The 13,248-nt window shown below is 39.1% G+C and overlaps 2 protein-coding genes across 4 annotated transcripts in view; both read left to right on the top strand.

Moving 5' to 3' along the window:
* Positions 1 to 13,248, top strand: part of camk2d2 (calcium/calmodulin-dependent protein kinase (CaM kinase) II delta 2) — a 46,760-nt gene that overhangs the window by 874 nt on the left and 32,638 nt on the right. For both annotated transcript variants that reach the window (XM_019876542.1, XM_019876543.1), the window contains exon 2: positions 763 to 859. The gene's annotated coding sequence lies outside the window, so the exon portion shown is untranslated. The remainder of the gene's footprint in view (positions 1 to 762; positions 860 to 13,248) is intronic.
* Positions 11,430 to 12,821, top strand: LOC109519803 (interleukin-8-like). 2 transcript variants are annotated; one of them, XM_019876555.1, is made up of 4 exons: positions 11,430 to 11,668; positions 11,810 to 11,942; positions 12,058 to 12,144; positions 12,423 to 12,821. In XM_019876555.1, exons 1-4 carry the CDS (start codon positions 11,605 to 11,607, stop codon positions 12,433 to 12,435), a joined length of 297 nt encoding a protein of 98 aa, XP_019732114.1. In that variant the 5' UTR covers positions 11,430 to 11,604; the 3' UTR covers positions 12,436 to 12,821. The 2 variants fall into 2 exon arrangements, with proteins under 2 accessions (XP_019732114.1, XP_019732113.1); XM_019876554.1 differs by having other exon boundaries at positions 11,431 to 11,668; positions 12,420 to 12,821.

Here is a 13,248-nt window from a genome sequence, read left to right as displayed (position 1 = left end):
GCATCCAAAAACTCAGAATTTTATACAATTTTGTTTATTTCCAGAGCTAGACAAATTCCTTAAAGTCCTTCAAGTTCATTAACAAGCCAATTTACAGAACACATATTGCCTACAATTGATGAGAACATTAATCAACATCTAAAAAAGGGAGTTTGCAATTAAAAAAAAAAAATTCACTGTCACATTTGTCCAAGCTGTCAATATTACATGACAGTGGTAGTGAGTAACTGTGAAGAAAAAACACCCCTCTCTGGCCCCATCTTGTGCCTCTACGTTGACACCACAGCACCTGAGGAAAAACAACCAATAAGAGACAAAACGCTTGACTGAGGCATCAATCATTTGTCATGCACTCGTCGGCCCACTCATAGTGGGCACACACCCACGGCCTTGCGCTGACCTGTTACCTTTGGCTTTGCAAGCTTTGCTGAAGCCATGACAGAATATCCACCTCAAGAAAATAAGAGTGTCAATCTTTTGTTTGCCAACAACTGGGCATTACAGTACTCTGTGTTCAAACCAGTTTGAGCATTCCTATGTTTGAGAGGCCAGAATACACAAATGCATTTTATTCATCAAAAACTGTAAACTATTTAATCATGTTCATTTAAAAAACAGATATACATATATTTTGAAATGATTTTATTACAATATTTCATTTTCGTTATTATAGTTTTCTTCCTTTAAAACAGATATACATATATTTTGAAATGATTTTATTACAATATTTCATTTTCGTTATTATATTTTTCTTCCTTTGAGGTCAGTGGCACCCTCCCACTCTCTTACTGATGAGTCGCTATTGCATTGGCGTTACCTTTCACAGGTGGAGGGACCTTGGACAGCTTATGCTCAGCAGGTAAATTCATCACCACTTTCTGTGTTTTTTAATTGATTTTAGGTTCCAAAAAAATAAAGCTTGAAACCAAAAACATTTAGTGTTATAGTAGCACTCCATTATGAATAAGATATGCTATGAACGTAGCAGCCGTAGCTAACGGCTTGTTTACAGTGATTGTTACATACAGTGCATGTTAGTGAGGGGTGTGGCTTTGGGCAGAGACTCAGGAGGGGAGGGATTAGTGAAGTGAGGGTGCATGCAAATCTTGCTAGTTGTTTGTAGTTACAAACACCGACTCCCCATTTAAGATAGTTTCACAGTTCAGCCACTTTAATACCCACATCAAATCACGTGTGCCAGTCTTCGCTTCATCTCTATTCCAGGCGTTTTAAACTTGCAACCCGGGAGCCATTTGCGGCCCGCAGGATGATAGTTTGTGGCCCGCTACTTCATATCACAATTTAATCGAGTGTGGGCGTCACCTCTCTTGTGCTCCCAATGCAATGGGTGTTTTCTATGTGTGTGTGTTTTTTTAATCACTTGTGGGCTACCATGCAGTAGCTAGGTTTTATGCACACCTAGCAACTTTTTTTTTTTTTTTTTACACCAATTCCCGCAATGGATAAAAATGTATAAACAATATGGTTGATTGTCTTGGAAATTATGTTTTGCCATTCATGTTACGTGTCTACGTGTCCTTTGAACAGCCTAGGGCCTAGGCTGTGCAGCCTTTTTCTATTAGCTGTACTTAAAAAGACAAACAAGCGATAAGGTCATATATTCACACAGTCAGTATAATCACTTTGAGTTACATAAAGTTGTTTGGAATAACTAAATTAATGTAATAAAAAAGATAGAAACATATATGTTGATTGTCTTGGAAATTATGTTTTGCCATTCATGCTACGTGTCTACGTGTCCTCTGAACAGCCTAGGCTGTGCAGCCTTTTTCTATTAGCTCTACTTAAAAAGACAAACAAGAATAACAAGGAAACAAGTGAATAGCACTTTGTCTATTGGCCTTTAGAAGAACTTTCTTACCAGAAGGTGGCGATGTTGATCTACGAAGCAGGATTTTAACCAATACATTGCTTCCTCATCCTTCTAATTGTCAAGTGTTTCTTAGGTTCCACCCAAGCTTCAAGATATGATATTTATTAAATTGTCAGTTGCACGAGTTGGAATGCGGCTGTGTCTTTTTTATTTTGATCGTCAGTTGCTGACATCTACATGAATGGACAAAAATTCCCACATTCCAAAGTCTTCCCGTTAGAGAGGAAGCTTTTAGAGCGGTTAAAACAAAACCGGTAACACCAAAACTATTACTCAATTTGAGGAAATAACTGTGGTTCTGTTCTTGAGGTTTCCTTCTCTTCACAATACCTTCGTCACTCTTTAATCATTAGCCTGCTTCCTGGGATGATAAACTAGACAAGGAATGGGCAGCTAAAATACTGAAGGGGGCCACATTTATTCATCAGTGCTCCTGGGGGGCATCATAGGACCACGCACTTCCTAACCACATGCATGACAAAAATGCTTCTGGACAAAATATTTTTATATTACATTTTTCCATGCATGTATAAAAGACACACAATGCTACTGCAAAAACAAAGGGCTTGCAGCAAACAACAAAACACTCACATATTTCCAATGCAAAGGGCATTCTTGCATGTAAATGACCATTTAAGACTGCTGAACGAGAAACGAACATTATTCCAAGTATCAATGCAAATACGCAAAAAATTATTCATCCGGCTCACGTTGTCGTATAGGGTAGTATAAGACCCACTGCAAGTGCAACTAAGACAACTAAGAAAATAAATTAACACTATAACTCAACATTTTTGACTAGCTTTAAGCAGGTCTGTTTCGCAGCACAGGTGGTGTAACGCCATTTTGGTGGATTTTGTTGACGCGCAGGCAGACAAATTTGACGTTCTGTGGATATGTGTGGTGGATGTCATGGTGTTTCATTCATAAATATGACACCAGCATGGGAAAATCTCTTTGAATCATTGTAGAAACCAATTCAGTAAACAAATTAGAATCATTATCATCAAAGATATTTTTATATTACCCCCGTGGGGTGGTCACACACACAGATGCATCATCAGGGGTGGCAGACAGTCTCCAATTGCCCACGTAACATGCACAGTTGATGACATCATCCATCGAGGGGGAAGATTGCAGCTTATCTGCCAATGCCATGCATAGACTCCAGCGAGTCTCTTCCTGTTTCTGCCACCTCAAGCATGGCATACTCGGGGCGTCGCGCACTCCGACCGCCCTGATTTTAACGCAAACGATTGGCTGGAAAAAGGCTCATTCTCCTACAATGTGGCGCATGAAGGCGCAAATGCCCCGTTACACCCAAAATACATGGTACTTACATTTACAGACACATTTCACACAGCCACCGTGGACATTTTGATGGAACACTGCTGGTTAATGAAACAAAAGTAAGGCAAACAAAAACAAGCAAATAAAATGGTTCATCAAACAGGTGTACAATTTATCAGCACTGTGGCAGTATTTTATAAGAATATTTTTGACATGTAGATGCTCCAGATTTATCCATAATGGGAGATAACATCAAATTTTGTCAGTAACTAATCATGTGCAAGGGTGCCCATATTTTTATTTCCAAAAAAGAGGACACTCAGTCCAGGTGCTTAAATGATACTCAAAAGTTTGCTCAAAGATGCCTTTTAGCAGCAATATATTTAAGGTATGGCTTCTCTGAATGCGTAGAAAATAAACATAAAATAATACCTATCTTTTGATGTTTTAACGAATACAGACGTAGACAAATGAATATGAACATTCTTATTTTGTTTTAAAAATTCTAAGAAGCATCATGTCTGATCACCGGTGAGCTATTTTTCCAACAGATCAATGTCAGCCATGTTGTCCTTGGGGCTAACCGGGACCAGTAGGGGAATCAGAGGCAGGGCTATGGTGGCATTGGCTTCCCCTGGAATCTGCTTAGACTGCCCTCAGTCGCCACTACAGATAAATGATGTCAATGACATGTTATTTCCCAACCAAGGTGAACCTCGGACAGGACATGAGCAGGTGGGAGCACCTCATCTTCCCAACCACAGAAAGGCCGCCGAGATCGATGAATTAAGTTCATAACGAGCAGTTTTTATTCAGAGGGAGACAGTGTCAACATGGAAAAAAAACACACCCAAACGTAACCTTCCCTTCCCTAAAACAAACAAGAGATAGATCAATACAAACTGGAGAAAACAGGTTTAAACCAAAAGGTCTTCTCCCTTCTACTCCCGCTCTGCTTGAACAAATATTTACGAGTGATTTTAAATAGTGTGCCGAGGCTTAAGAGCGTGGCTCGAGCAAGAATGAATGTGCTAACTGAAGCCCCGATTCGGAGCGTGTGTCGTTTCCAAGGAACTCACGTGACCAATGACAAACAAAGCCTCGGTTTGTGCGGATGACGGCATCGGTTCATTCAACCTGTTACTTCCTAAGAACACCCCCGCCACTGTGCATGTGTTATCAGTGTTCTGTGATTTAAGTTAGTCAGCAATAGCGTTAGGGAGTTACTCTGTGCGTGAGAAAAGAAGACTCGAATTGTAGAAGTTCTCCTGTAGGATTTGCGTTTATTTTAATTGCGGCCCATTATGTAGTTATTGTGCCTTTATTTTTACCGGTTGGATGTTGGCATACACCAAAGTTCAGCTGGCGTATTTAAGAGGGCATTGCTCTTTCAGTCACAGTGTCCTTCTTTAGATCCCCTTTATACATTTTGACAGTTTTGAACTCATACTCATTTGTATTCAGAAACGTTGTACTTACGATGTTACATTTCTTACTTATGCCATATTTGCACTGCACAACTACTGATAAAAATGCAAGAGAGCTACTTGTTATGTGGCCAATGATAAACATTAAGTTCAAGTACCGGTTGCAGCGTGAACAAATTTCATTGCGCAAGGCTTGCTATCAGAAGCTCCTGTCCAGACTCCATAATATTAAAATTTGGAGTGAATTGATTTTTGTGATGTGGCTGATGGTGTAGTGGTACATTCGCCTGACTTGTGTGCGGGCGGCGTAGGATTGGTTCCCACTCAGTGACGGTGTGGATGTGGGTGTGAATGGTTGTTTATCTCTGTATGTGCCCTGCGACTGACATGGCGACCAGTTCAGGGTGTAGTCTGTCTTTCGGCCGTAGCCAGCTGGGATAGGCTCCAGCAAGTCCATGCAACCCTGTTCAGGATAAGCGGTGTTGAAAACGGATGGATGGATGGATGATTTTTGTGAAATAAAGGACAAAATTAGTTCTTGGACTTGGTTGGTTTCTTGGTCGTTGTTTTTGTGCCTTCCTTGAATGGTCATTTATATGCCAGAGAGCTCTTTGCACTGGGAAAAAATATATAGGATGTGATTATCTATCTATCTATCTATCTATCTATCTATCTATCTATCTATCTATCTATCTATCTATCTATCTATCGATATTAATAGGACTTATTTTGTACTTATACACATATTTTTTTTGCCAAAAACATTCCTGTTATATATGTGGTTAGGAAGTGCGTGATTCTAATAAAGGAAAACCTCAAGTGCAGAACCACGCAAAATTGAGCAATAGTTTTGGTGTCATGAAAATAGAATGAGTTGGTCCCCCATGTCCTTCCTCAATTGCAGCAATGACAGGTTTCACTATAGCGGTAAGACTTTGGAATTTGGGAATTTTTGTCCATTTATGCGGATATTGCTCGCTGAATAGGAATTAAAAAAAGTTGTGTGTCCCACAATTTAATAAAAAACATGTTTGAGCTTGTTTTGATTGTAACATACCTCATGACCTATTCATAGAGGGCAGAGGAAGTACGGTAATCGAGTGACGAAAATCCTGCTTTGTAGATAGACATTATCAACTCCTGGGAAGAAAGTTCAAGTAAAATCCAATAGAGTAGTAGTCGACCAAGTGCGCACACCCCCTTGTGACTGGTGATGGTTGTTATTCGTAAATAACCAGTCGCATTCAAACTAATGTTAACTGGAGTCAGCACACACTTGCCATCATTTAAGGGGCGTCTGATTAAGTCCAAAATAATGTTGAAAATGAACTTTTGAAAAGCATACTAAACTTTATTCAGTTTTAATCATGTCAGACAAAGTCTGAAAAATTTGGAAGGTCAACCAAAGTCCTGCCACAGGTTTTTGTTTGACCTGTTTCATTGTATTGTGGAGGGTCTATTGACTTTGTGTCATTCTTACATTGACAGCGCTCAAAAGCTTTCCAACTTAAAGTGAGTCTCAACATGATTCATAGCTTGGTCAAATGTGTTTTTTTTTTTTTTTTTTTTCTGAAAGGTTATCTTCTGGCCCGAAATGACACAACAATATACCGGTATTCATTAATAGTTTTATATTTGAAAACTTATGAATATACGTGGCCTTTTTTGGGTAATGTTGACATAATACATTCTCTTCAATCATTCTGAAGGATCCTGGTTACTTATTTGCCATAAAATATTTATTTAGAACACACGATTTGGCTCGACTGAAAAAACAAAAGTATGAATACAGTATACACAGTATATGCGCAGTATGTACGTATTGAATGCCATATTTTTACCACATGGGTCTTATATTATTTCCAGTTAAGACACGGATATAGTATACTATCATAAAATGAGTCGTTATTTCAGCCATTAAATGAGTCATTTTGAGTGACTCATGAGATATCAATATAAGACAGCAATATAATCATTTGTTGGTTGTTATCATGTTGTTAAGAACACCAGTGTGTGTGCAAGATCACCAAGTGTCGCTAAATGTTTAAATGTCTGCACATATGATGAAGTTATGTTGAGCCAGTAAACCTGTCCAGGCACGAAATAAGACGTCACAGTCGAAAGTTCTCAACACATGGAATGCAAGTAGCGGCGCCGAAACAGCTGGAACCCCCTACTCATATTCCAAAGGACCATAAAAGGAGCTCGACTCCTCCTCCGGCTCTTTTGAAATCCAAAAACTCGGTGACATCTCCAGAAATCCCCAGCGGCTGCTCGTCAGCGTTTTGCTGAGTGTGTCCTGACTTTCTCATGTTGCCTCACACTGGGTCAAATTAAGAAAAAAGAGAAAATAACAGTTGACACATTGTACGTCTGTGTAGTGCATATTGTATTGTATTACAATAAGGTATGTATCGGATCTCACACTGCACAGCAAAGCTCCAGTATACCTATCGCTTTAGCCCTCAAAGATAAAGGAGGAAAAAAACGTGAGTGGAAGCTAAACAATAATGAGAGGTCTATGACTCACGTCTGATTTTTCCTAGCTTGTATCCCTCATGAACTCCTTGCACGCAGTACAGTATCGCCTTCGTCTCCAGCCACCTATCTACATCCTGTTCAGATGGTACTTCACAAAACAGCAATGTCAAGCTGCATACTCAAGTAATTCTACAAACCATGTGTGCCCTTGTCAAACATTTTCTCTGCGTGCTTAGTGTGCAATTGGGCTGTCGTGGTATTTACGATCATGTCATGGACTGACAAAAAGCCATGCCAACCAAGAGCAACTGCACCTGCGAAGATATTTTATGCTTTAAATTAGCATTAGCATAGTATGAAACGTCAAGAGTGGCACGATGGCGGACTGGCCTCACAGTTCAGAAGATGTTGGTTCAAATCTGGGTTGAGGCCTTAGTGGGTGCAGTTTCCTCCGGTACTGCGGTTCCCCCCGCCCCCACCTAAAAAAAAAAAAAAAATCCACCCATGGTACTGTCGGTGAACTCAAGAGTCTGAATTGTCCATTGGTTGCACATTGTTTTAGTGACCAGGGAGATTTAGTGTGTTTTGAAATATGATGCACTCAAGATTATTTTGCATGCAAAAACTAAAATGCTGAGAAAAATCCAAGCACCGATAAAAAGCTCAGGATGAACGGCGCATTTCCAGTCAATTCACGCACGCACGCACGCACGCACGCATGAGCCAACACAGTCATCCAATGTGTTGCAATTGGTCCAGTTAATTGTGCAATCGGCCACAGAAAGTGTAAACCAGCCACTATCCGATTCAAGATTACCAGTATACAACTGCAGTCTGAGAAAATTCACATTAATGGTCACTGTCTGGCAAACAATTGTCTGTCTACTTGCAGAAGAAGGCTTTGCAGAAAATGCCAAACATTTGTCAAATAAAGTGAAATTCTTACACTGGGTTGACAATCACAACAAGCGGCACAGGAGCTGGTAGAGCAACTTTCTAAACGGAATATTTCATGTTGTATGTCATCATAACGTTCTTTTCAGTATTTGCACCGTTGGTAATGTGTCGTCTTCCCCATGCAGTTTTTAATGTTTGTTGTGATTGTTCAGCAAATATTAAAGACTTAACACACGTGCAAAAAAAAAAAAAAAAAAACTACTGGAGGCCAGTTGAATTTTTAAAACATTAAACTCAAAATCAAATCTTATCGTATTTGCTGTAGCAATGTTGGGCCCCCAAGCAGGGCAGTTGACTACGGGCAACATTAACAATCAATCAATTAAAAGAAAAAAAAAAGAAAAACGGTCTTATTTTTACTGCTTGGTAGAACTTGCTTGAATGTTCGATATCTTGTTTCTGTGCCAGTGTAATATTACCTGAAGGAGCTGCTCTAAAATCGAGGTCTGTGTGAGTGCATCTCAGCATTCCGTGTAGCTGACATTACGCCAGTTTTCTCTCGGCAATAAATTACCAACAAACATCCTGACCAAATTCTTCGTGGTCAGTTAATCTTTTATTATGCCAATGAATAAACATTTGGCAACTTTGGCATAGTCAGAAGCATCACAGTTCCAAAAGAGCGAAGTTGGATCATTTTTGCGAAGTAAAATGTCAGGATATTGATCTACTTGTGTAATTATTTACTCCAACCAGCAGACAAATATTGTCCGTATTCCCGTAATTCTGTTTGAATTGTCAAATGTTCTTCAACGATGATCCATTTTTTATGGGACAGAGGATCCGACTCATGCTCATCCTTTCTAAGTGCCTTTCCGCTATAGTGGAGAAAGTTTTGGTTATTGTCCTGTGGATCATGTTCCAAAAGGAAACGTCACAATCGTACATGCCTGAGTTGTCCAAATGAAATCTACCTCCTTCAAAACCTTTGATTGAACTTATGTCATCAAGAAATAACAAAAACAAGAAATGCCATGCCCGCCGCGCTCTGAAGAATTAGAGAACAATGGGCTATTTATCATCGGATAACATTGCAAAAAATAGCCTACACCAGCTATAACCAGCACTGGGGAAATTGTGCAAATTAAGTTAATCCCCTACTCATGAGATGTTCACATCAACTTCCTCTGTTGTCATTTTTCTTTTTCACATACCATTTGTTTTTTATTTTTTGTGTGCGTGTCTGTCTTTGAGCCAATATCAACCGTAAATGCACCACCGTAGCAAAGGTTGCGCCATACTTCCTGTTGCGGTGTCACTGATGACTTGGATTTTAAAATCTCATATGATCTGACGTGTCTCAGCTTGCCGAGTTTGCGTCAGATCTCACTTTCCATGACTTTTTTTCAAGCCATTGTTGCCCATGGGTTATTGCAATTACCACAGTCATGAGCTTCACGGGGAACTTTTACTTCATTTGGGGTCGAACATGCAGTCATCGTCATATCATGTCATCAGTTTTGTCCTGTCACATTTTACTGACCTTTTCATTGCATGAGTAACCATGTGTACAACATTAATTTTAGTGAAAATCAGCCTCATGATATTATTTGACGTGTTCATTTTCATTGTGATTGAACTTGATTGCAAATATTCCAAACAATGTCAAAGTATTTGCAGTAAATGTAAATTATTTTCAATAATATGATGGTGCATGAAAATAATATCTATCTATCTATCTATCTATCTATCTATCTATCTATCTATCTATCTATATATATATATACACACACACACACACACATATTCTTATTTTAACCCAAATTTAAGGTACGATTTTGTCGATCAGCGAAGGTTGAGTACAATCTTAACGACATGCTGCTCGACTACAGGTTTTAATTTTCATATCGGAAATATTTGAAATTATAGGTTGCTGACAGAATATCCCTGATCAATTAGGTGGCGAATAAACAATAAATTCTAATCTCTTCACTTTAAACAACTTTAAAACATGCTTGGTATGGTCGAATCTCTCTGAATGGTCTGAACTTCTATTTCCATGTGCCACTGTTGTATTGAGCATGCAGGAAAATCTCTTTGTAGCCATCGTAAAACCTGTACAGTATTTGATGTGACATGGAAGCAAAAACAACAACTTTGCCTTCCCTCGTAAAAACTTTTTTTTTAATTTAATTTTTTTTTATTATTCCTTCCATGTCATCTTTGGGGCTCCATAAAATATAACATGTATTTTTCTTCGCTTGTGGTTTCGTTCTACTTGAGCCAAGTTGTTCTTGTAGAATAAGCATCGCAACAATTCTGCCAAAACAAAAAAACAACAACAACAGAAAAAGAAAAACACACTTAATTCTATGCTCATTGAAACGAGTTTGTGACTTTTAATGTTGTATTTTCCCTGAAAACTCAACTCAAATTCTGAATTGTACGATTGAAGCCTTGTTTCACTCCAGAGGTTGGACAGTCTATTTGGCGATAGCACAATAAAGGGATCTCCCTTATAATTCATCCATGCATCCGTTTTCTGTACTGGCTGATGTCATTAGAGTTGCGGGGAAGCTGGAGCCTATCCCAACTTGCATTGGACAAGAGGCATACATTCTGAACTGTTGACCTGCCAAAAGTAGAAAAAAAAACATTTTGTAAACTATTCAGTATTTATTCTGAATATTATTTTATCTACCAATGTCTATTATAAAATTATAACATATATGACCAGTAATCTGGATGAGTATGATGCCAATTAAGACATTTTTCTATTAGTGTTTTTGTGGAGCCACTACAATACTGAATTTGATACCTGCATGACATTCCAAAGACAGTTGCACAATGGGAACAAAAGCCTGGGAAAGTTACAGGAGGTTCAAATAACACCGGTTAAAAATGCTCTGTCGGGAAAACAGATGAGTCGTTATTAGGTAGTATGGGTACAAAATGATTGTTGTTGTTTTTTGTTGACAATTAAGCAGGCAAAGGGAGATTTGACACTCTTCTACTTTGAAGCATATTCACATGAGTTTATCTTTAAATAAGAATATTTTGTTCTTTGGTTTGACGAGGACCACTTGCCTTCTCATATCAAACACACCTTTCGTGTTATGTCACCTGTGAATCAGGTAGTAGTTGATCAATTTCTCTCTGACCCGGGTCTGAGCAACAGCAAAATGAAAAAGCTGTGAAAGATGCCAATCATTCCAATCACATGCTGCTGGATTACAAATTTTTTATCATTGTGTTTTCCAAACAATACATTTTTAATCAGTGACAAATACTACTCCATGAGTGTGCCTCACACATTTAACCTGCCAATCAAATCACCGTCTTTTCCTGTGCACTTTGTGAATTCCCGCTCGACTGCCAACAATCCCAGTTTGCGCAACATCTGTATGAGAGGTGACTCATGCGAGGCTCAATATAAGGAGGAACTTTCCTCTTCAGCACTACATTCAAACAGCAGAGCTCAAAGCAACTCGGCACAGGACAGAAAAGGAAGGACAACAAGTCGACAAACCACACTGTCACTTCTTCGGCGAGTTTTTAGAACGGCAACTTCTTCATTTTAAAGTTTGAGCTCTTGTACAATTTGAGAACGACAGAATGATGAGCAAAGTGATCCTCAGTGCTCTGCTGGTCCTGCTGGCCTCTGTGGCTATCAGTGAAGGTAAGCTTACTTTGTTGTTGCATCGTGCAGCTTTGGAATTGCTACTCTTGCATATTTGGAGTTATCACTGCATGCAGACCGATCGCAGATGAGCATCCGAGCTCTTTCACTAAAACACATTCCCCCCCTGTTTCCTCGCAGGAATGACTCTAAGAAGTTTGGGAGTTGAGCTGCACTGCCGCTGCATCCAGACGGAGAGCAGACCCATCGGCCGCCACATCGAGAAGGTTGAGCTGATTCCCGCCAACTCGCACTGTCAGGAGACCGAGATCATGTAAGCACTTTTTCCCAGTTCTGACGCTAATCTGACCTTTCAGAGATGGAACAACCTTATTTGGAACAATCCAATTATGCATGTTCTGAAGGCACCTCTGTCTCTTGCTTTACAGTGCTACACTTAAAAAGACTGGCCAGGAGGTGTGCCTTGACCCTGCGGCTCACTGGGTGAAGAGAGTCATTGAGAGGATCCTCAATAAGTAAGTTCAAATCTATTCAACTACTTTTACCGTGAATATTCATACCATCAAATCTGCATCATCCGATGAGATCCGATATAAGAGATGCATCACAAACGCGATCTTTTCAAAGCGGCAGTGGTCACATAGTGCATTGTAAAGATGTAATACTGAAAATAGTTCAAACTAAAAGACACACTCGAAACTCATTAGAATGCACGTGCACAGCCAATAAATTGTCCGGTCAGTCTAAACTGATTTAAAAAGTTAAAAAGCATATCCTTTTCTTTTTCCAGCAGCAAAAGACGTTGAACAGCCGTCCAAATGGGGAGGAATGCTCCGCGAGCTGCATTCACGAAAATGTGGAACAAGTACGAAAGTGTTCACTCGATCAAGGACTGGCCTCGTTTAAAAAACAGAGAACAGCTGACTTGAACAACTGTTGAAGCCATCAACAGATGAATTATGTTTGAATCAAACATGTTATTTATTTTCAAGTACGCATGTGTTTGGACACGCACAGTCTGTCGTGCAGCCTCTTCACTGAGGCTAAGCTGCAACAAAATGTTACTACTAATATTGCTTTAACTTATGCTGCACATATTTAATATATTTATGAAGTGTTTATCTATCTGAATGCAATATTTGTATGTTTTGTCCTGCACCCGTTTGATGAATAAAAGAAAAAAACAAATTAAGTTAGTTGTTACTTGTTATTTTTCACATTTGAATGTGTTGCACTTTAGTGCCAACACGTGTTTGTAAAGATGATATGGTGTAAAATTAGCCCAGAATTCACCATTCACCTAACCCTAACCCAAACATCAATTGTTGATCACAACATTAGGGACACCCGCACATTATAATAAGAGTGAATATATGAACTTTGTCAAAAATTCTGCCTTCACGAAAGAATCTCTCTGACGCACAGATTCAGTTCCTCTATTGAACGTATACGAATGAATAGATGTAAGGTAATGATTAAGTTAGACTGGCTGACATTTTGAAAGCAATGTTGCCTCATGATGAAAAAAAATAATGAAAGTGTTTTGAAAGTGTGTTGCATTGTACTTAATTTTATGTCATCAAATGGCTGCACCAAATATAATCATCTGGATCCAGATA

The sequence above is a fragment of the Hippocampus comes genome, unplaced genomic scaffold, assembly GCF_001891065.2.
Source record: "Hippocampus comes isolate QL1 unplaced genomic scaffold, H_comes_QL1_v1.1 scaffold51, whole genome shotgun sequence".
Taxonomy (NCBI): domain Eukaryota; kingdom Metazoa; phylum Chordata; class Actinopteri; order Syngnathiformes; family Syngnathidae; genus Hippocampus; species Hippocampus comes.
Note: the sequence above shows the minus strand (reverse complement) of the source record. Positions and strands in the feature narration are given on the sequence as shown.